Source organism: Monopterus albus, unplaced genomic scaffold, assembly GCF_001952655.1.
Source record: "Monopterus albus unplaced genomic scaffold, M_albus_1.0 scaffold66.1, whole genome shotgun sequence".
Lineage (NCBI taxonomy): Eukaryota > Metazoa > Chordata > Actinopteri > Synbranchiformes > Synbranchidae > Monopterus > Monopterus albus.
Genome location: NW_018127946.1, coordinates 582,582 through 604,993, shown reverse-complemented (window position 1 = coordinate 604,993; position 22,412 = coordinate 582,582). Strand labels below are relative to the sequence as shown.

Here is a 22,412-nt window from a genome sequence, read left to right as displayed (position 1 = left end):
TAACCTATATCTCTTTGTGACACACAGCCTCACACACTCAGGCATGCACAGGGCTGAAGTCCACACGGCCATGATCATTCTGTTCGTTTCCTGCCAGCTAGCGGCGATGTTCCTGCAACAACTGCCAGTGCATTTGACCTTTCCCGATCAGACCTAATCGGATTGTGTCCCTCTTTATGAAATCAGACGCTAAAGGTCAGCAGGCTGTTTAACATGGGGTGGAGGCCCAGAGCTATGGAATTTGCCTTGGCACTAAATTACCTTTATTATGTTTGGTTCGTGTGATTCCATACCCTCCCAAAGGCCGCAGGGTTCTGGGAGTGGTGATACATGGAGATGGGCTGTAAGGCCACAGATTTCTTCAAAAGTACAAAGAAGGTCGTACTGAGCTTGAGTGAGACACGCTATTACATAGTTGCTGTGCAATCGTGACATGGTGAGCTTTCTCTCTTGTCATTCTCTCATTTGTGTCGGTGGAGACAGATGAATCATGGTGTTGCTTTTTTTAGCATAAAGAACAAGATTTGATCAAAGTAAATGAGAGAGAGAGAGTCAGATTGACATGTATGACATTTTTAGCTTTAAAAATGTGGTTGTTTTGCATTGTACACAGCCTTGTTCATCTGGCCCTAAACATGACTAAAGTTTGTTAATTTTATTTGCACATGGTATATTTCTTAAAGGGTTAAAAAGTTCATTCTTTCTTTTATTCACTCATTCTTGCAAAGATCTTTGACCCTGTCAAGAGTAATTTCACCTTCACGTCCATTTAGTAGCTGATCTAGAGCTTTCAATCCTTTCTTCACCTGCAGATAAACTCTCTCTGATGCTATTATTATTATTATTATTATTATTATTTTCAGAGGACTTTACAGATGTTTAGTCCATGTTGGCATAACACATGAACTTCAAATTTGCTTCCTGACTTTGGAAATAGAAGCTGACAGACACTGCTCTCTCAAGAAGGATGGCAGCATCAGTCATTGCAACAAATACCCAAAAATAACATGTTTACATTCATCTATCCATTCATACATTCTTTAATTCCTCTAGTGGAAGTAATAATTATGACCTAAACAAAGGAGGAAATCAGGTGACATTGCTATAGAGGGACAAAGTCCACGTAGGGAGGAAGGTGGAGTGGATGGAGGTCCAGAAAAACTTAGCAAAACTGTTAACTTAGCTTTATTAATGGTTAGTGTTTTATAAACCAGTAGTGACATGGTAAACTCAAAAAACAAAAAGAATTTGTTTCATTGAAATCCATTTTTGTGATCAGTGTATATTGCTGACTGCCTGAAAATGTCCAGGTGACCAACATTCCTGAGACTCCTTCAGAGGTATTGAATTCATACAAGGCAGACAGCGGGACAGTTCTACACTTAGTTTGTACATGTACATTTGGACTAGTATGTAGGCCCATGTGTGTGAGAGACAGAGAGATCAGTGACACGAGAAAAGGATAATGGAACAGACACACAGAATGACCTGAGATGAACAGATGAACAGCACATCATCCCGGATACTGGACCTTGTCCATTTGGGGGCTGATCTCTTTCTCTTTCACACACACACACCATCATCATCATCATCATCATCATCATCATCATCATCATGTCTGATACAGCGTGCTGTCTATTTGAGGACAGCTTCTGTCAACCAGGAAGTCCTCGCCTGGTTGTCATGTAACCTTCTGAGCCATCATGAAAGCCTGACCCCTTTGTACCTGTGGCTGATCATCAGTCACATGACATGCTCCCTACAACACACTGGGTATGTGTGCGTGTGGTACTGAATACATGTTTGTGTCACAAAGAGACTAAATGTCTGCTGTATTCATGTTGACATCTGTGGTGCTTCTGGCTACTAACAGAATGATGATTGAGATGAAACTGATATGTGAGGACAACAAAGAGGAAACCTCTTCAAAGCCTTTCACACACTGAGTATCATCAAAAAGGGCAGATGGCAAGAAATGTTGCCAATGATGACAGTTATCCTGAAAATCATTACCCTCATGTTCAACCACTCTTTAACTGGGCCTGTAAAAGCAACATTCTTTCCAACTGAAGCACAGATCTGCTATTTTATGCACTGTTGCAATGTGCAACTTAACATTTTTATCTTATATGTCATGTTTGATTGACAAGAGTCACCTCCAGACTTTACTTCCAGCCTTGATACTGTAATCGCAGATAAAAACTGAACTGTTCTGTACTGCTACACATAAAGAAGACCAAAAATAATAATTCATTCATTTTCTACCACTTAGTCCGGTGGGTGGGGGGCAGAGCCAATCCCGGCCGGCAATTGGGGGTACACCCTGGACAGGTTGCCAATCCACTGCAGGGCTAACACATAGACAAACAACCACACACACGCACTCCTATGGGCAATTTAGAGACACCAACCAACCTAAGCTGCATTTTTGGACTGTGGGAGGAAGCCGGAGTACCCGGAGAGAACCCACGCAAGCACAGGGACAACATGCAAACTCCACACAGAAAGGTCCCAGGTGGGGCCCGAACCCAGAACCTTCTCGCTGTGAGGCAACGGCGCTAACCACTGTGCCACCCTTAAAAAAATAATAATAATAAAGAAAAAGAAAGAAGGCAAACGATGGAATCTAATAGAATCCTAGCTCATCTCTCACTAAAAGCCTCCTCCAGAAACAATTACAGATAAAAAATGAGTATTGCCTATTTCAAACAGAACATGCACACATTCATAACCCCCTAAACCAATTGTAAAAATGGTTCCTTCTCTGGATGAGCTGCAAAGGATTCCAAACTAATACCATTTCCTTCATCAGTCAGCTGATAATGACTGTGAGGTTTCAGAGTTGATGTGAGGGAAGGGTTGGTGGCACTTAACTTTGTCTGGAGAACAATGTCTGCTAATGCTTGGGAGTGATGCTTTGCCACAGAGTTTACATATGTGGTTCCAGTGACACAACTAACTTTCTATCGCAGCTTCTTGAGAACAAGCACTGAAGGTTTTTATTTGTTACATCATCAAGTGGCACTTTGCCTCCTGGAAATATTGCATTCAATTCTGTGGACTTTGTGAACTTTCAGACTTTTATGTGAAAAAGACAACATGTAATAATGGGGACTGCTGGTTCTGGAAGTATTTTTCCCAGTCTGTATTCCCAGTTGAATATTTTCAATAAATGCAGAAACATGCATGGATGTAATTAATAAAGAAGCACTAGATACAGAATTATTAGATGGTACCCAATTCATTCTTTTGAAGGTTGCTCAGTTGTGCATACGCTGAAAGATCTTTATGCTTTGTGCCATCAAATTGACCCGGATGTTCTGCACTAAAAATCTGCACTAGCCTAGAGCCAGCTGACTTCCTGTTGGCTCATAACACTGCCACTAACACACCACACAGCTTATTTAAGAGATCTGTTTGTACCATCAGCACCTGCCACATAGCAGTCTAACAACCACGTCTTCTTTTGGAGAAATTTTTAATCTGGCAGAGGAAAGTTCAACAAAAGCTGAAGGTGCAACACAGCTGAGAAGCTACAGTAGCTTCCTCCATTTTGGACCTTCTGGTTCACAGTTAAAGACTATTTGCTGTCGGTCACTGATGCAAACTCATATCAGTTCATTTTGTTACAAAGCTACCAAACCATCTGTGGCTCTACCATAGGGATGATAAAGGTGCAGGTTGCCCCATTCCAACAAAATACAACAACTACAACAACAGCAAAAAACAGAAGAATGAGAGAGACGTTATCCACTCAGTCCTGAGAACTGTGTCAGTCTGCCTGAGCCAAATAGGTGAATAAACACCCATCTAAGGGGAGCCCATGGATGCTGGGCCTTTGAAGGATGCTAGCCACTGTAAATTATACGGCTACACTCACACCATTACTGTAAAAATAACTAAATAACATGAGAATTTAACAGCTGGTGAGGCAGAACAAGTTCGGAAAGCAAAACCAAGCCCTTATTACATTATTCTACTCATAAAACTATAATACTCAAACTTGCATTATAAAAAAACTCATTTGCACATTAAACACTCTACACTTGTTAAGCTTAGACTCTGTTATCATTACAAAGTCCACCACTTAAGCCTACAACATAAATACAACGCTGCAGCGGGCTGTACAGTAAAAACACTTGAGCGTGCACATGCCTTCCATCAAAAATTAACTTGAGTAGCTTTGATAATTATACGATGGTGTAAAATATTTATCAGCAAGTAGAGAAAGAGCTGTTTAGAGCAGCTCAAATGAACATCAACTTCATCCAGAACAATAACAATTACAAACTGCTGACTGCTCTCTGGGCCACTGTGTATCTCACTGCATCTCACTTATTCTACTTTGGCTCTCTCTCTCTCTCTCTCTCTCTCTCTCTCTCTCTCTCCCTGCTTCTCTTTCTACACTTCTCTCTCTGCACCTTTCTATTTGCATCTCTCCCTCTCCACAGTGAAGGGAGGGAGGGGAAGGAGATGATTTAAGGTAATGAGAGGAGTAAAACATCATTAGTGCAAATTAACTTTTGTCAGCTGAGGTGATCTTGGTGGGGGTGCTTCTGCCACTGGCAGCGGCTCAGATAATGGCAATTTATGCATTAACGTGTGTTACGCTGTGTGTATGTGTGTTTCGGGCTGTGGGTGTGTACATGTGATGGTGGCCACCAAGGACACTTTCTGTCTTAAAGGGCTAGTCCAATCTTTTGAAAGGCCATTCTCAGAATCCATAAACGTTTTCATGCTGACTAATCTAAATAAGGTGTGACATAAAAGTGAGAAGACAACACAGAGAAAGGCAGTTGTTTATCATCATAAAGCAACTAATCAACAACCTAAAAACAAAAATGCTTGTGTTACTGTAGAAATAGGAGCCTTAATATCTCTCTAATATCAGGTTGAATCAGATTACAAAATGTCCTGACACTTGAACTGTTGAAGCAACGTGGAACAACTTTAAAACCCAAATGCATGCTCTTACATAAAACTATAAAGTGGCTTTCAAACTGGTATTTTCTGCACTGTCAGTGTCAACAACATAAAAACATGTCACCTCTTTAATTTAACAGTTGCTTTTGGTCTAATCAGGACATCACTGGAAATGAAGTGGATGTTCCCTCTAGTGCCCCCCTCACTTTTAATGTTTTTGTCTGATTTATTAGCTAAAATAACTCAGAACAGACTCTCCAGAGAGAAAGAGGAGTTGATAGAAATGCTAATATGCTGTCACTTTCACGTATTATTGTGTTCAGTAACTATTCCACACAGGGAATGGGAACAGTGAGTGATTTGTGGCACTTGCAGCCTGAGAGACGGCCTACAGACAATATTCAGGGATGTAAAACCACTGCAAACTGCTCAGCAAATTTTCATGGTAAAATTGTTTGTTGTTCTAATATAAAACCTGTTATTCTATAAAAGGCACTGTTCAACATCAGTCAACATCAGGGCAGAGGACAAAAGCAAACATAATATATAGTATCAACTGCAAAATGTCATGTAGAAAACTGTTTAAGTGGTATAGTGCATTCACCACAGTTTGCATGCTTTTTTAAATTAGATTGACTAATAATTTGAAAGGCCTGATGACTATGGCCTCTAATTTCAGCTTTCACAAATTTTGTTGAAATAATTAAGACAAATGAAATAAAGATATACATTTGTGAATGTTACTTTATATATTTATAATGTGTATTTATGCCAGTCTAGAGAAATAATAAGAATTATTCACAAAGAATCCTACAATATATTATTTTAGTAATGTCTTTCTCAATAGCATACAAATTTTTTTGCAAGTTGTTTTCTTCCTTCTTATGTTTAGCATAAATTTATAAATTACTCTTAGATTTAAACACCTAGGAGTCTAAATTACATCTGTAACTGTTTTTATTTATTTGCCATTTATTTTTAGGACTTTCACCTCATTTGCCACTTACAAGCTACTTTTAGTATCATTTTGAATATAATCACAAAGCAGTGGCAAATTGAAGACACTGTTGTTGAAATGTTACAGGTGGATGTTGCTGTGCGCTCTCTCTCTCTCTCTCTCTCTCTCTCTCTCTCTCTCTCTCTCTCTCTCTCTCTCTCTCTCTTCCTCTTTCTGTCTTCTGGGTCTGGCAGCAGTTGGAGGCATGGTCATGTTTAATGCATGTGGTTTGTATTGCAGTTGCGCTGGAGAATGGGCTCCAGTCCATTAATTAGTAACAAATGGTCATTGGAAACAAGACAGGCCCAGCACAGGTCAACCAGCTCCAAGGTCTGGAGTGATGTGAGCACTGATGTCTGCCCTGGGCCATCTACTGTCTGCAGTTGGCCATCATACTGCAGCTTAACTGATTCACAGTGGGTACAATACCAGGCACATTCTTCCCTGAATGACTTATCTGAGCTGCCAATATCAGTAGCTGCTTGTGCATGTTTATAGTGGATGGTTTAGGGAAAATAGGGCATATTGTCTAAGTCATGTTGTAAAAAACTGCATAAGGTTCTGTAATTACCAGTGAGGTTGCTTAACATTTAATTATAATAGGACTATGTGTATATATGTCATAGTTTATAGGTAACTGTGTTCAAAGTCACTCATTAGGACAAATTTTATTAGAGTGACAACTAGGGGTGTGACGGGATCTCGTGCCACAAGATCTCACAATATTAAAACATGACAATATTTATCGTTGAGGTGAAAATCTGTCTCAGAATATCTGCAGTAGCGGCCAGCATGACAGAGTGTGAGGGTGAAATTAGCATAGAAGATGCCCCCGCCACTTTTTATGTTTAATTTGTGGAAAGAAGTTCAGTTAGAAGGTCACTCACAGCTTCAATTAGAAGTTAAAAGCGCATGTACAGTTCATGCACAGTTACCAGGTCTTAAGGGACTCATGTGAAGAAGCCAGTCAGCTGAGTTTGTGACAAAACCTTTTACAGTGCGCGCATATTGTTGTCTTTTATTGGGTATGATAATTCATTACAAGATGATTAGTTGAAACATTTCAAAATGCACCTGCAGTGTTTTGCATTTTGTGACTTTGAGTCAAAAAAAGACTTTTTTCCAGCACTATATATTTCACCATTGAAGATTTCTTAAAAATAGTGTTAAAATATCAGCTTGTCTCATTCTCGTGAACCTAGTATTGTGTATCTTCTTGTTTCATGAGCCAAGCATGTCGTCACATCCCTACTGACAATTGGAATATGACACTGGTCCAGTTCTACTGTTGGCAGTAAAGATGAGGTAATTCACACAGACTCTTTCCTCAGCACACTGCTGCATATCCTCCTCTGCTCTCTGTCTCCAAATCTCATTCTTCAGGCAATCACATTTTATGCTCTGTTGTTCATGAAACTATCTCAGTGAACAAAATTCTGCTCCCTCCCTCCCGTCAGTCAAATTCAACCATCGACTGTAAAAATGATGGACGAGCTGACAGCTCCCAGAAATGAAGCCACCAAAACTCGATCACCCCCTGGTGGCTGCTTGCAGTAATAGGTCATAATTCCCACCTCCACCATGTTAGTAGATGGCACCTGAGCTACACTAGAAACTCAAAGGACAAATCAAATACAGTTTTCATAAAGGTAACTTCTTTGGTTTTGGTAAATATTATCATGCGGACATGTGTACAAGTGGTCATTTTTCAAGATATTTGATTATATACAGTATAAAAAGGTTCAGGTTATTTCAGTTGATTTGACAGCTTTGATTGGCAGTCTGATGGTGTCACTCCACTTCTGGTCGCTACTGCACAGAATCTGGCTGCAAAAAAGCTTGAATCTTCTTATTTACATAAAAGATCAGTTAGCCATGATTTCGTGATTTGCGCCCAGCACTAGTCCCTGTGGCAAAAATATCATCCTATTATTCTGTCTTTCTTTAACTGACAAAAAGAAAAGAAAGAAAAAAAGAAACTGGTTCTCAGACAGAAGTCAGTGGACGTAGGGTAACACGCAAGCAAAGTAAGTATGTGTTAATGCGTGCGTGCTAAAAAACTGCATGTTAACACACTAGGTAAGATGTGTGTACTCTATATAGTTACTAAATCACACATCACACACTATTTTAATAAATAAAATAGAGATAAAAAAATGAAATATAACTTTTTCATTTCTTTTAGGGAGGCTTGACTCTGGATTAACCTGGCCAAATTATATTAGATTAGATTAAACTTTATTGTCATTACACATTACAAGTACAAGGCAATGAAATACAGTTTAGCATCTAACCAGAAGTGGAATAACAGCAGTGCAGAGTGTGTACAGTTTGTACAGTCAGAACTAATTTACCGATAGATACATACAATTGATATTTACAGTAAGACATGTAAGGTAATGTACAATATACAAGAGACTATGGATTTAAATTACAAGTAATTGATAATGTACATGAAGCTAATACACTGCCTTCACCAAGGTTCACTGAATCATGTCCTATTTTGTGGAAGCAGTTTGAAAAGAAATTCCTCCCTCTGAAGGTTAACCTTTATCTAAGAATCAAAGAGACAAGAGGACGCTCTGGGCAGAGAGAGTCTTTGTCAGCTGGAAAGTGAAAACACTAATGTTTGTTGAAGATACTGTCGGAAAAAGCTGCAGGTTTTATTGATCCTTTCCAAACTGCCACAAACCATGCATCCATATAATAAAGTGTACAGTAGAATAAGCAATGAAATAAGAAATGAGTCTTCGTACACTCATTACTTTTCTGTGCAACAAGAAACTGTACTGCATTATACAGAGAGGTGTTACTGTTGTTTAGCCTCATTGATAAAATATAGAAAATATATAATATTAATATAATACAATATAATAGATACCTACAGAGGTGTTAACAAGACAAACAACCACTCACACTCACATTCATACCTACAGGCAGTTTAGATTAGATTAGATTCTACTTTATTGTCATTACCCATTTACAAGCAGAAGGCAATGAAATGCAGTTTAGCATCAAACCAGAAGTGTAATAACAGCAGTGAAGCGCGCGCAGTATCTACAGTATCTACAGTATCTACAGAATGTACAGTCAGAACCAATTTACCGATTGATAGGTATAATTGATATCTACAGTAAGATATGTAGGGTAATGTACAATATACAATAGATTATAGATTCAAATTACAGTAATGGACAAGGTTCATTAGCTTATGGAAAACTAGTGCTGTGGGATGAGATGGAATGAAACAGTGCAGAATAAGAAGATAATAAGTTACATGAGTGAACAGTTCAATGGATGTGACTCGTGCAAAGACAAAGATAAATATGGATTATCTGCAGGTAACAGAAGTGTATTGCATTAGTCCCAGGAGGAGAGATAATAAGGGGTGAGGTGTGTGTAGTGGTATTGAGGAAGGCAGTGGGGGGTCAACGGGGGACAGAGTTCAGTAAGGAGACAGCTGTGGGGAAGAAGCTGTTCCTGAGTCTACTGATTTTGGTCCAGAGGCTCCTGAAGCTCCTCCCAGAGGGCAGGATGTCATACAGTTTGTGAGCAGAGTGAGAGGAGTCATTGAGAATGCTGAGAGCACGTTGGAGACAGTGTTCCCTGTGGACACCCTCAATGGCTGGAAGTGGAGTCCCTGTGATGCATTGGACAATTTTCACCACCCGCTGCCGATCACAGTGTTGTCATCTGCAAACTTGATGATAGTGTTGGAGCCATGCACAAGCCTGCAGTGATGGGTGAAAAGGGAGTAGAGGAATGGGCTCAGCCCTGTGGTACGCTGGTGCTGAGGATAATGATGGAGGAGCAGGTGTTGTCTGACCTAACATGCTGAGGTTTGTTGGTCAGAAAGTCCAGAATCCAGTTGCAGAGGGAGATGCTGATGCCCAGGTCTCCAAGTTTGGTGGTTAACTTGGAGCAGATGACCATGTTAAATAGTGAGCTGAAGTCCACGAACAGCATTCTTGCATAAGTGTTGTTGTTGTCCAAATGTCTGAGTACAGAGTGCAGTGCTATGGAGACTGCATCCTCTGTGCTTCTGTTCCTGCTGTAGGCAAATTGGTGGGGGTCCAGTGTGGGTAGGAGACAGGTCATCAGGTGTGCCAGGACCAGGCGCTCAGAGCACTTCATGACGATGGGTGTGAGTGCTACAGGGCGGTAGTCATTCAGGCATGTCAGGGTGGAATATTTCGGAGTTGGCACAATGGAGGTGGTTTTGAAGCATGTCGGCACAACTGCTTGAGTGAGGGACAAGTTAAAAATGTCCATAAAGATGCCAGCAAGCTGTCCTGCACATGCCCTGAGCACGCATCCAGGAATACCATCAGCTTTGCGTACGTACGTTGATCTGGCTCAGAGCAGTCAGTGGAGGTGAGTGTGAGTGGCTGATGGTCTGTGGAGGGTCTGGACTTGATAGCTGTCTCCTTGTTTTCCCGGTCAAAGCAAGCATAGAAGTCATTTAGCTCATTGAGGAAGGAGACATCTGTGGTTGTTGGGGTGGAGTTGCCGGGCTTGTAGTGACTGATGACCTGGATGCTTTTCCACATACATCGAGGGTCAGAGTCTGTGAAGTGTTCCTCGACCTTTAGCTAGTAGCGGTGCTTGGCCTTCTTGATACCCCTCCTCAGGCTGGCCCTGTGCAGGCCTGTACATCACTAGATCTGAAAGCAGAGTTGTTGGTCTTCAGCAAAAGCCGCACCTCCTTGTTCATCCATGGCTTCTGGTTTGGGTACATAGTAGATACATGGTTTTCCCCGTTTTTGTTTTTGTTTTTTGGGGACTTTGTACTTTGTGTTTTTGACCAGTGGTTTTGAGTTTTTGTTTTTTATTTTGTGCCCGCCCTTCTGGCCTCCATCCCAAGTAGGGTGGGCTACTTGGTCTTGCTCTGGTTTTGGGTTTTATTTTGTGTTTTTGGATGTCTGGAAGCCATCCTTGGAGGTGGGGACCTTTGATTCCTGTTTTTTTGTTATTTTTCCCCGTTTCTCCTTGACATTCTGCCACATCACTTTAATCAGCCATCATTTCATCCACCTGCTGCTCATTACCTTTTGGTTCTGCTCCCTATAAGCCCTTCGTTCTGTTTGCCCCTTACTGGTTCATTAATGATCACATGATTGTGTTTGCTCTGTGTTTGCCCTGCATATGCTCTGTGTTTTGTTCTGCATTTATTTTGTGTTTGCCGCTTCCTAGACGACGCCATATGTTTTTTGTTTGCCAGTTTTGCCAATGTTGTTCTGGCTCCCTTCATTTCCTGGTTTTCCTATTTCCTGGTTTGTAGAACGTCATCCTCCCATAGTCCAAAGATGTGACTTTGTTTGACTGGTGACTCTAAATTGCCCGTGAGTGTGAACATGAGTGTCAGTGGTTGTCTGTCTCTGTGTGTCAGCCCCATGATAGACTGGCAACATCTCCAGAGTGTACCCACCTCTCACCAATGTCAGATGGGATTGGCTCCAGCCCCCTTACCACTCTACACAGTATAAGCAGCATAGCTAATGGATGGATGGTTGGATTTCAGGTTTGGTTAGGTTATACATGGGCCCATTGTGGATGAAATCCCAAATTTTGGATCTGTGAAAACCCTTACTGAACACTGAGCACAAAAACTGACAAAAGCAGAATGTAACAAAGTGATAATTCACTTTAAAAAGGCTGCCTGAATTTGCTTTCTTAGCTTAGTTTGAAAATGATTTATCTATCATTTAATAAAATAAAATCTTAGACATTATCGACCAGTACATGTGAGCAAATAATTTGTTTTGAGTAATTACAGTAAGATCAACCGATTTGGCTTGGCACTAGACTACACAAAATGTATTTTCATGTATTTTCGGGATGCTGTGTGAACAGTATTGGTTAATTAACCAGTAGGAATAAATTATTTGTAATTATCACCACAGGACCAAAGCAGAGCAAGGGAGACTAAGAAGGGGAAATAATATCTTAAAATAAATTCTTAATCAAGCTATGATGAATTTTCCCTGTTCATATAAACACGGCTTCTTCATGAGTCCCCTGTGCATTCCTCACACGCACAGCAAAAGAATGTTTGTGGAGAGGAGAGAATTAATTATATGAAGTGAACTGGTAAGGAAAAACTGTATGTAGATAAGTGGTGGGGTGTGGGTAGTGTGTGTGTTATGCTATGCAGCTGTGTGTCTGTGTTTGAGTGCAGGAGAAAGTATAGGATTAACTGACCAACACCATGTGCATGTGTGAGACCGTGTGTGTGTGTGTACATGTGCAGAATGCTGAGTAGAGGTGTGCTTTTCTATATTATACTCAGCAAGGTGTAAGTGTGTGTGCACGTGTGTGTGTGTGTGCGTGTGTGTGTGTGTGTGTGAGAGAGAGAGAGAGAGAGAGAGAGAGAGAGAGAGAGAGAGAGAGAGAGAGAGAGAGAGAGAGAGAGAGAGAGAGAGAGAGAGAGAGAGAGAGAATGAACATAAGTAGTGTACTTTTGTCATCCTGGTCGTGGTAGCAATGACATATCTTAATCTGCTTAGTTAGCGGCCAGGGGTCTTTAGCTAACAGATTATCAGCCAGATTTGAGTAATAGACTCCTCATTTAGCTTTAATGCATTTTGCATAGAGAGCAACCTCCGCTCATCACTCTTTAAGATGAATCGGCCTCCCAGCTACAAGATAAAGGGGAAAAAAATTTCTGAATATATTAGTCTGCCAGAAACTGCATAAATCATAACATTTTGCTAATGAAGGCAAAGTTAAAACCTTAACACAGCCACTGTAGGGTAAGGACACTACAACAGACACTCATATCCTACTGTATACACTACTTAGGTAGACACACATACACACACACTGACCAAAATGGTAATACTATTCCAAATTAGTATCTTTATGAATGTCAGATCAACCATTACACAGCTACTTTGACCATTACTAACTTTCACCCTAAATGCATGGTTTCCAACAATTATGGCTTTGTGAGTCCTTCATGGGATACATATGGAAAATACAGCCAAGATTTGGATGAGAACATACCATCAATATCAAATCAATCATACAACAAACAAAGCTCTAAGGCTTACTGTTGAACTAGTTGTTATTAGTTTTCTGCATACAAATAATGAAAAGTAAAAACAGCAATGAAAAGATGTCTGCTTGTGCTTTTACGGGAAGTTATGTGCTAGAGCAGTTCCTCGGCTAGGCCTAGGTAAGTTATTTGCATTTTTAGAGATGTTAATTGTGTAGTTTCTTTGTAATTTTCAGTTAATTTAAGCATTTTGAGTTGACTTTTATTTGTACCTACATGGCTTCTGTCTGATCTTGGGTCTTACCTGCAGAATAATCATTTCAAAATCACAAAGCTGAATATTATTAAGTCAGTACGGTGGTGCAGAGGTTAGCGCTGTGATAGACTGGTGACCTGTCCAGGGTGTATCCTGATACTTGACCTTCCAAAATGCTCCTATCTATGCATAGACACAAATTCTGTGGCCCTACCAACTAGCCCTAACAAAATGTCTGCTTTTAATGAGCCCAACCAAACAGAGATCTTTTTATTAATTCTAACTCCCATATTTAAAGACAAACCCAAATTTTTAATATAACAACCAATAAAATGACCTCACTTTGATGGATCTCTCTTTTTTTTTTTTTTTTTTTTGTCTTGTGAGAAAATTTGGTCCCTTTGAATGTTTAACTTGCAAGTGAACACACACACTCAGTGGGACATCCTGTAAATGATGCAAAGTCCTGACATAAATGTTATGTGCATTTACATCTGTGGCTGCCACTGCCTGCAGGAGACCTCCTACTTTCCTTTGTGTTTTAATAATCATTTATCATCTGATGATCATATTATTTCAACCACCTCTGTGTTGTACCAGAAGGCGTATTTGTCATATTGTTGCTTCTATACATTTTGAAGAATAAAGCTGCAAATTCATGTTATCTTTATTACTGAACAACATCAATAAATAGATTTTAAAAAGTGATTTCTGTTCACACCAAAATGAATAGATAACTGACTAAAATAATAATTGCTTGCATCTCAAAAGCTTTTGTTAGGATGTTGCTGAATTTTACACCTTAGAACTTGTGTAAAATCATCTGAATTGAGACATAATTCTTCAGTATGCTGAGGTTGAATATGTGTAAGCAGGCGTGTGAGAATGATGCTTCACTTTTAGACACGCATCATTAGTGTCTTCCTTCACAACGATGCATGTGTATTTGTTTATTGCAAACAAGTGAAAAATGCATGTAAAAAAAATGCGGCATGCTACAAAATAAAGATCTTTTTCTTACACACAGAGCACACACACACACACACACACACACACACACACACACACACACATACAGAGACACATATGAATATCCACCGACAAACAAACGCAGACAAAGCAGCCCTAGGCCTAACACTGCTATCATACACACAACTTGGCCCTGTATGTGTGACACACACAGTTTGTTTGGTAGTTTTAATTTGACAGGGCTCTGAATAGCGTTTGTGAAACACACATTCACACGCACACACTTTCTCAGACCTACACACACACACCTTTAATTTGACAGAGCTCTAACAAGAGCCTGCTGCTTGTCAAATGTTCTCCAGTCGCGGCAGGGATCTGCGCAGCCGAGGGGGTTCTGTTCAAGGACATCTGTGAAGAAACATGCACACACACACACACATACTCCTTCACTAACACACACTCCCTTTGAATAGGCTGTGAGAGGGAGCCTGCTGCACCACATGATGGGATAGAGGCTGCACACACGCTGAGGGGTTTCTACACTGCTGTTCCTCTTACTCTCCATCTTCCTCTCCCTCTACGTGTCTCTGTCTTTTTATTCTTTATCTGGCATTCCATTGCTTTTTGGCTTCTTTTGGTCTTAAGTAGAGGGCTGACGGGCTGAGATAGACCAGGGGAGATTTTGATGACGGCTCCCTGTCAGGTCCAACAAGCCGATTCCCTTCCCAAACCACACAGACATAGACACAGACACAGATCATTTTTCTCTTCATTCTTCAATCCAAAACACCAGGAGACCTTTTAAAGTTACCCAAAGGCGGTCGGGACTTTGGTCCTGATCCTCTAGATTTTATCCTATTGATGGTGTTTGTGACACATTTATTCCTCCTTGTGTGTGTGTGTATGTGTGTATATGGGTGCGTGAGAGCTCCCCTGCTGTCTTGGACTTGGCTTCCACAGGACACTTTACTCATTAGAGGGAAGAGAAGGTGATTTGAGTGACTTCTCGTCGGCTCCCTGCTCAACTTGATCACAAGGCCGGGCCCATGGAGTGAAAGAGAAAAGTAAGGTTTCAGTGCCGTGTGTGTTGCCAGGAAAAGACAGCATGACACACCTGGGGATGGATGTGGTGTGTGTGTGTCTGTGTGTGTGTGAGGAGAGGGGACTATACAGATTAAGAAAAGGGACATAGTGGTAAAGGTTTATCATCTATCTATGAAACCTATATTTAACCATAGCATAAAAACATTTAGATAAAGAAACATAAGTTTAATTCTATTATTACAAATACTGTACTTTATTGTGTTATTGCAGACCAGTATATAAAGACAAATTCTGGGGGGAAAAGTCATTATTATTATTATTATTGGCCAGGAAATCACAGCATGTTAGACTTATAATCAAAATGTCAGACTTTATACGATATCAGTCCATATCATGGGTGAAGAGGCACAAAGATTTGTTATTAGATTCTTTCTGATACAGTGTGTATCTGTGTTGGTTTGTAAGCCTGTCAGATAAAATACTGCACATCCTCACCCAGTGATCTAGAAAGGGGGTTCACAGGAAAGCATCCAAAATGTCAGTGTGTACATAAATACAGCTCTTCAATTTGTACTGACATTAAACCAAGGATGGATGACTGTTGCAGAAAATAAATACATTTCTGAAAGAAATTTTAGTTGTTGGCTTTGCATGATAACCAGCCACCCAAACTGCAGGAGAGAAACATTAACTAGTATTGATTGTATTGTCAATAAAATTGGTACCCATGCGATTCCACAATGAAGATGCTTGGAGATTTTGCAAAGATGAAAAGCCGCCCAGGTTATTCGAATCCTGTAAATCGCAGCCAAAAGTCAAGGTATAAAGCCAAGGTCTATGAAACTATCAGTGTGGAACAGAGCACACAGATGATGTGGTACTGTATTTCCTAGTGCTCCCGCTTAATACCATTAATCTCGGAGCTCTCCCTGCCATCTCTGTCACTCAGTCTCTGCGTTGGAGTGCTTGTGTCCTCTAAAAATATGGATCTTGACCGCAGCCATTTTTCGTGGAAGAGGAAAAGGCTAAAGAGAAAGCACTGACCCCTCTTTGCTGCAATTTTCCCCTCATCAACTTGTGAGACTTCATTAACTTCCCATGGGGTAATTTCTTCTTTCACTGCGTTTCTGAGGATTTAAGGGTGGAGGTGGGGGGGTTATGGTATTTCCTTCCCATCCATCTATCCTCTGCTCTTCTCTTTTCTTGCCTTTATCTCTCATCCTTAACTCAAGCTTAGACTCTTTCTCTTAATTTGAAATAATGCATTGTTTTCTTTCTCATCAGTATCAACTCTCAAAAAATTACAAGAAAAAGGAAAGATAGGTTTTAGGAAACTCATGTTGCTGTTCAACAGCTGAAGTAATTTCTTGATGCACAAATAAAGTTTTTGTCATGTGCTTTCAATTCAAAGCAGTGCAAACCTGAATAGAAATTGCTTCTGAAGGTAACGTTTCACAGACTTTATCCCTCTGGAGCCCAGAATAAAATATCCGCTGCTGAATGATTGTTGTCGGCTTGATCTAGTTGAGGCCACAGTGAAGTGCTGTGTGCAGGGAACTGTGAGTCAATGCTGCCCTCTAAAGGAATACTAGCATCACTGTGTGGTTAAAATGTTCAGATATTTGGGTGGGTTCAGAAATAAATGGAACAGCTTGTCAGTAAGGACACACCTATATCCACCTACATCACATTTCAATCACAATACACAAAAATACACCAGTCAGTGAATGTAAACTCTAGTTTACACAGTGCAGTGGATTTTTTTGTCCTGGTTGCTCAAACGTCTTCAAGTCATTCTTGAGGTAAAAGCCTTTCACAATTGTGGATTTCTTACTGTTTTTTTCCTCCTAAACCTCAGTTTTTATACCTTAAATATGAGAACATGCATACCTGTACTGGGATTTTAGTTATGTCAATTAACAGAATAGTTTTAGATGTTTCATTTCTTATATTGTATTTAGCTGTCCTTTGACATGGGTGTGACATTACCTTGTAAAATGGTCATGTTCCATTCAGGTGTCAGGTGTAGTTTCATTTGTGCTTTTTGGGCTGTAAAAAGTCAAAATATCTGCTATTAGAGAGTTCTATTGGGGCAGTAATGTCAGTCCTGGATCATCTTATTCATCTGTGCCATACACCTCTGTGTTATTCAAAAACAATTAAAAACACATCAGTGAAACAGATTGCTGCACTGGCTGACATATTTCTTCATTAGCAAACCCCAGACTCAAGCGTGAGGAGATAAGCGGAATGTAAACAAAGCAGAGAGCTTGTGCAAGATTTCGCATATGCGTAGTTGACTCTGATTCATGCTAGCTTCAGGAAACTTTGGGGCAACAAAGCTTGGGTTTTGTAATGAAAAAAGTCACCCAGTGCAGTAGTGCATTTCCCTGGTGTGTTTTTATTTGTTTTTGAACAACAACCGAGGGCTGATGCACAGACACACAAACTGATCCAGGACCAGCCTTATCCCTTAACTAAGGAATCTGAATATTTTTTCCAAGTACAGCCTACTTGTGATTCTGTTTTTCTCAGTCAAAAAACACAGCATTTCCAAGCGTGCAGATATTTCTGAGGTCATTCCTTCATGTAAATCCTTTAAAAGAGAAAGTCAACACAGTGATAACAGGATTCCCTTGGCACTTTGAGTCAAACTAAACAGGCCAACTATTATATGACTGCCTATGTCATTTAAAAACCACCATAAGGATCAGAGCAGCCTATCTCATCTGCACTCCAAAAAGCGATGTTCATCAGTGTGTGCAGATATGTAAACTTTCATCTTCCTCCCTTTCCTCCAAGCAGCTCTACGTGGTACATGAATTGCCAGGGCCAAGCCTGGTGCAGAAACAAATGCCAACCACTCGCTCTGTCAAATGTCATATCTGACATACTGTAGATGTTCAATAACCATTGCTGCTAGGCCAGTTCAGAGCCACGCTCTTCAAACAGTCCCTGACATCTCATGACAAGAGCAAAGGAGAAATAGCTGCAGTTTTATCTGTCCCTGGGTATGAGACCACATACTGTAAATACCTTCCCTTGACATCTTCCCTTTGGGAAGCCCCCTAGTGATGAAGTTTATTACAAACAAGTAGTGGTCTCAGTCTTCTGGTCCTCAGTCTAGGCCCTCAAAGAACAAGTTCAAAAGATAAAATGCTGTCAAAATAAATAATAAGCGATTGCATATTAATATATATGGTGTCTTTAATTTCCTGTGGTGCATATACAGTAGTGTAATACATTGTTACTTAAGGCAACAGTATCTAGGCTGTTGTTTCAAACATTGCTGAATGACTGACTGATCTCCCTGAAGAATACAAACCAAGCAGGGCTCTCTAGGAAGTAGTCAGTTGGTAGAACCTTGGGTCAGAACCAAATAGGGTGAAGCTGCTTTTAGCTACTGTGCTACACAGAATCAACTTCCTGATGACCTTAAATGCGCATAAACTCTTAACAATTTCAAGTCTAAACTGAAATCTACTAATTTCCTGTACCTTTTGTTTGACTGGGTTCTATACTGTACTTTCTGCGATCTAACTGCTAGATTTCTGTGTCCGACCTCTATTTGTGACTATTTGTTTTTAGGCTTTATTTAATGTATTTTATATCATTTTAGGAGTTTTATCTTCATTTTGTCTTAACTGATCTTACTCTGGTTTGTAATGCTGTTATTCTTTTTCTCTGCCCCTTTGTAAAGCAATTAGAACTGCCTGTGTATGAAACGTGCTATATAAATAAAGCCGTCTTGCCTTGACTAAATATAATGTACAAAGCCCCAGTACACTGTGGCAAAACTAAGGAAACAAGGGAAATTATTATGCAAAAATAATGGGAGCTAAATTTTACTTTGTTTGGAAACTGACTTTTATCCCAGTAATTGAAGAGATATACAATCAGTCAGTTATATACCATCAACCAGTTTGTCAGTAGCAGAAATGCGCTTTCAAAGCCCATTTTTATCATGCTATGGTAAAAAGTTCTTCATCCAGTGCAGCTCCAGAGCCCTGTAGACAGATGTGATCTTTCAAGCATGCCAAAAATCTTCAAACTTGTGTAACACTTACCTTAAACCAAAATAAAGGCCCATACCTCATTATGTGAAACTGAACACACCTGCATCTTATTGTACATCAAATGCTGTCACATAACTAAAATCGCATTCTTGTTGCTGCCGAAGAGCTCTATGTCACCTTGCCACATCATGGGGCACAATCAAGAAAGAAGTTACATTATGATCGAAGTTCACTCTATCAGGAATGTTTCTATTGATATTTCTATTTGCTAGTTCAAGCAATATTAGCGGAGTGGTTTATGAATAACCAGACATGTCTAACAGCACTCATCGCCCTCATGTCATCATTATAACACCGGTTTTTTGAGAGATATGCGTTTCATATAGTTTATAAGAAAAAAAGCAGCAAGCATAATTAAAAATATGGTCTAACATATTCTTCTAGGAGCATTATGATTTATTGAAGGCGCATCAGTTAAATAGAACATACAACTGTGCTGGAGATATACATTCATTGTTAATCAACTTTTGCCTTGAACAAATATTTTGTATCACATATTAGGACTGACCAAAAAAAGACATCAGAATGCATTTACTGTTTAAGGCAGCAATTTGACACTTATATATATATATATACACACTGTATATCCTTCTCATTTTGATGGGTACCTTCATTGTCCCTTGTGATCACATTTAATGATGTTGTAGGAATAAAACCTCAAGCCATAAATACATTAGAAATTTTATAAACAAAAGATAGTGATTACCCAGCCCAGCTAGTTTCAGATTCACTAGTACTAATCTACAATGCATATCATTTCACAGCAATATTAAATACCATTTAAATGATTCTAAAGGAATAAGTACCAAATTTTCACTGTACATCAACTGTATTGTTATTTGTACATGTGGTACAAGACCTTTGACATGAGAGTCAAGCCTTTAGGCCAGTGGCATATGAGTTACAGTGTTTCACAAAGCAGACCTAAAACACATTTGTTGAACCTTCCCATTTTGTGCACTGGGACCTTCACGATCTCAATCTTGTACTGCACAAAGTCTCTGTTTTAAATCTGGATAAGACTGCTAAACAGGAGGGTTAGCAACATTTTTTCTGAGTTTTACTGATTTTGAATCAGGTGTCTCTTCTTTTTCTCAGTCCCTTCCAAGTCCTTCATGCAAGCTACCAGGAAATTGCGGCACTTTAGAACATACTGCTCAGGAAACTCCCGAAAATGACTGACATGAGGGCTGGAAACAAAGTCAAAAAGATCCACTGGCACGCCTTTCTGCTTCAGGTTCCCCACAAACAGCTCGACGTCCCTGTGCCTGACCACCTGGTCCTCACTGGAATACAGAAAAAACTGAGGCCACACAGGAGGTCTCTCCCACACAGCATCATAGTGGTTCTTGTGAATGTACTTAGTCAGAGGATACAGCACGACTCGCAACAGGAAGACAGTCACTGCAAAAAGTGCTAACAGGACATATCTTAAAAAAGGACTTATTTTTGGCCCTAAGGTGGCCCTCAGCGCACGCAGGGCCCCACGGATGTTCACACTACCAGGGGCGCTGTCCACTACAGCCCCAATCACACACAGGGAGCTGAACTGTTTGTCATTGTGCAACAATTCTACAATGTAACGGTACAGCATGAAGCCACCATTACTGAATATATGAAAGAAAATAGGACTGTTCTCCACCTCGTAGTCATAAAGGATCTCCAGCAACTTCAGGGCTGTACTGCTGAGCTCCTTGTAGCCAAACGACTCTGAGATAAAGACAGTCTTCAAAGGAGCTGTGTAGCGGATAGTTAAACATCCCTAAAGACAGAAAGAAGGATGTCAATTTAAGTATTTTGTGATGCCACAATGCTGTCATAAGGAAAAATATAGAACGCAGACGAGCTTCATAGATTTGTTGTGTATCTTTAACCTGTTCATTATAGAAGGAGCTGTATTTGGAGAGATGTTTGTCTTTGCAACCAGCCCAGCCCAACAGTATCACAACTGGCTCCTTTGTCCCTTGCCAGTGTCTCTCTGAAAACAAGACGGACGATAAAACAGCACGTTAACAGAGCTGTCACAGCAAGCTAGGCTAAACTAAGCTAACAAGCGAGTTAACAGGGTTACATTTTCACGGCGTAACGTTAGCTGCATGCTATTATAATGTTAGCACGGACGCTAAGTTAAATGACGCATGAACAAAGTGCGATGAAATGATGCTCACCCGATGTCCCTGCATCTGGAAACACGATATTGTAGTCTATTTCATCGCTCGCCATTACTGTATGCGAGAGCAATCAATTGCTGTCGATCTCTAACGTTAATACTTGGTTCATCTGGCTGTTGTAAAATAAATTAAATTAAGGGATGCTAACCAAGCAACAGAGCACTGAATTATTCAAAGACTACATGTACCAAATGGCACAGAGCAGCCAAGTCAGTGTACTATCACTTCTGAACGAGCAACTCTTCTTCTTCGTATTGTTGAACAGATGCTGCTTCTTTGTATGTTTGTGTTCATTGGCGGTTTGCAGGCCAACCTAAGGTGCTTTACCGCCACCTGCTGGGCTGGAGTGTGGAACGATAATAAGTGATTCTATTTCTTCTTCTTCTTTTTCTAGTTCTCCTTCCTCGGTATGGCAATCTAGACGCAGCAAAGGCGTACTGCTACCCTCTTCAGTTTGAAAGGCATCATGGTCATATTATCCTATCCAGATTATATCTGTTGATATAGTGCACTACTTTTTTATAATCCTCCAAGTTCAGCAAAGTTATTAAAGTGAAAACAGTTCCCCAAGTTCTGTTAATCCTTTGTACAGTTCATTTCCTTGCTCCACTTAATTAGTATAATGAAGTAAGGCATGCTTTACAGTCTCTACCGGTCCACATTCACATTTTTTGCATCAGGATGTTTTCCTATTAGTGCTTCCCACTTCTCAGTCTACAGTGGTCCAACCTCAATCTCATTAGTTTCACTTGGTCTATTCCCTTTCCCCCAAAGTATGTGACAATCTTATGCACTGGTTGTTGTAGTAAATCCTGCCCTTGTGATCGTTATTCCATGTTTTGCCACATTTGATTTGCATTTTTTTTAAATTAAGGAATACAATTCCAGTTTACCATACAAAATTGACAGTTGCTAGTTTTGCAATTTCATCAGCTACTTCATTCGTCTGCATTCCAACATGCGCTACCACCCCATAATA

At 40.1% G+C, this 22,412-nt stretch overlaps 1 protein-coding gene across 1 annotated transcript; it reads right to left on the bottom strand.

Annotated features, from left to right (window-relative positions):
* Positions 1–20,212: 20,212 nt before the first annotated feature.
* Positions 20,213–21,749, bottom strand: tmem53 (transmembrane protein 53). The gene is made up of 3 exons (XM_020604552.1): positions 21,431–21,749; positions 21,137–21,240; positions 20,213–21,024 (listed from the first exon to the last, which is right to left on the bottom strand). The coding sequence occupies exons 1-3, from the start codon at positions 21,483–21,485 to the stop codon at positions 20,323–20,325; spliced, it is 861 nt and encodes a 286-aa protein (XP_020460208.1). The 5' UTR covers positions 21,486–21,749; the 3' UTR covers positions 20,213–20,322.
* Positions 21,750–22,412: the final 663 nt, after the last annotated feature.

What these genes read in the sequence shown, in the direction of transcription:
- tmem53 (XM_020604552.1), bottom strand. Translation starts at nt 21,485, where the DNA reads ATGGCGAGCGATGAAATAGACTACAATATCGTGTTTCCAGATGCAGGG. An exon ending in TCCAGATGCAGGGACATCGG is followed by an intron (nt 21,241 to 21,430) that starts GTGAGCATCATT and finishes TCTTGTTTTCAG; the next exon opens with AGAGACACTGGCAAGGGACA. An exon ending in GCTCCTTCTATAATGAACAG is followed by an intron (nt 21,025 to 21,136) that starts GTTAAAGATACA and finishes TTCTGTCTTTAG; the next exon opens with GGATGTTTAACTATCCGCTA.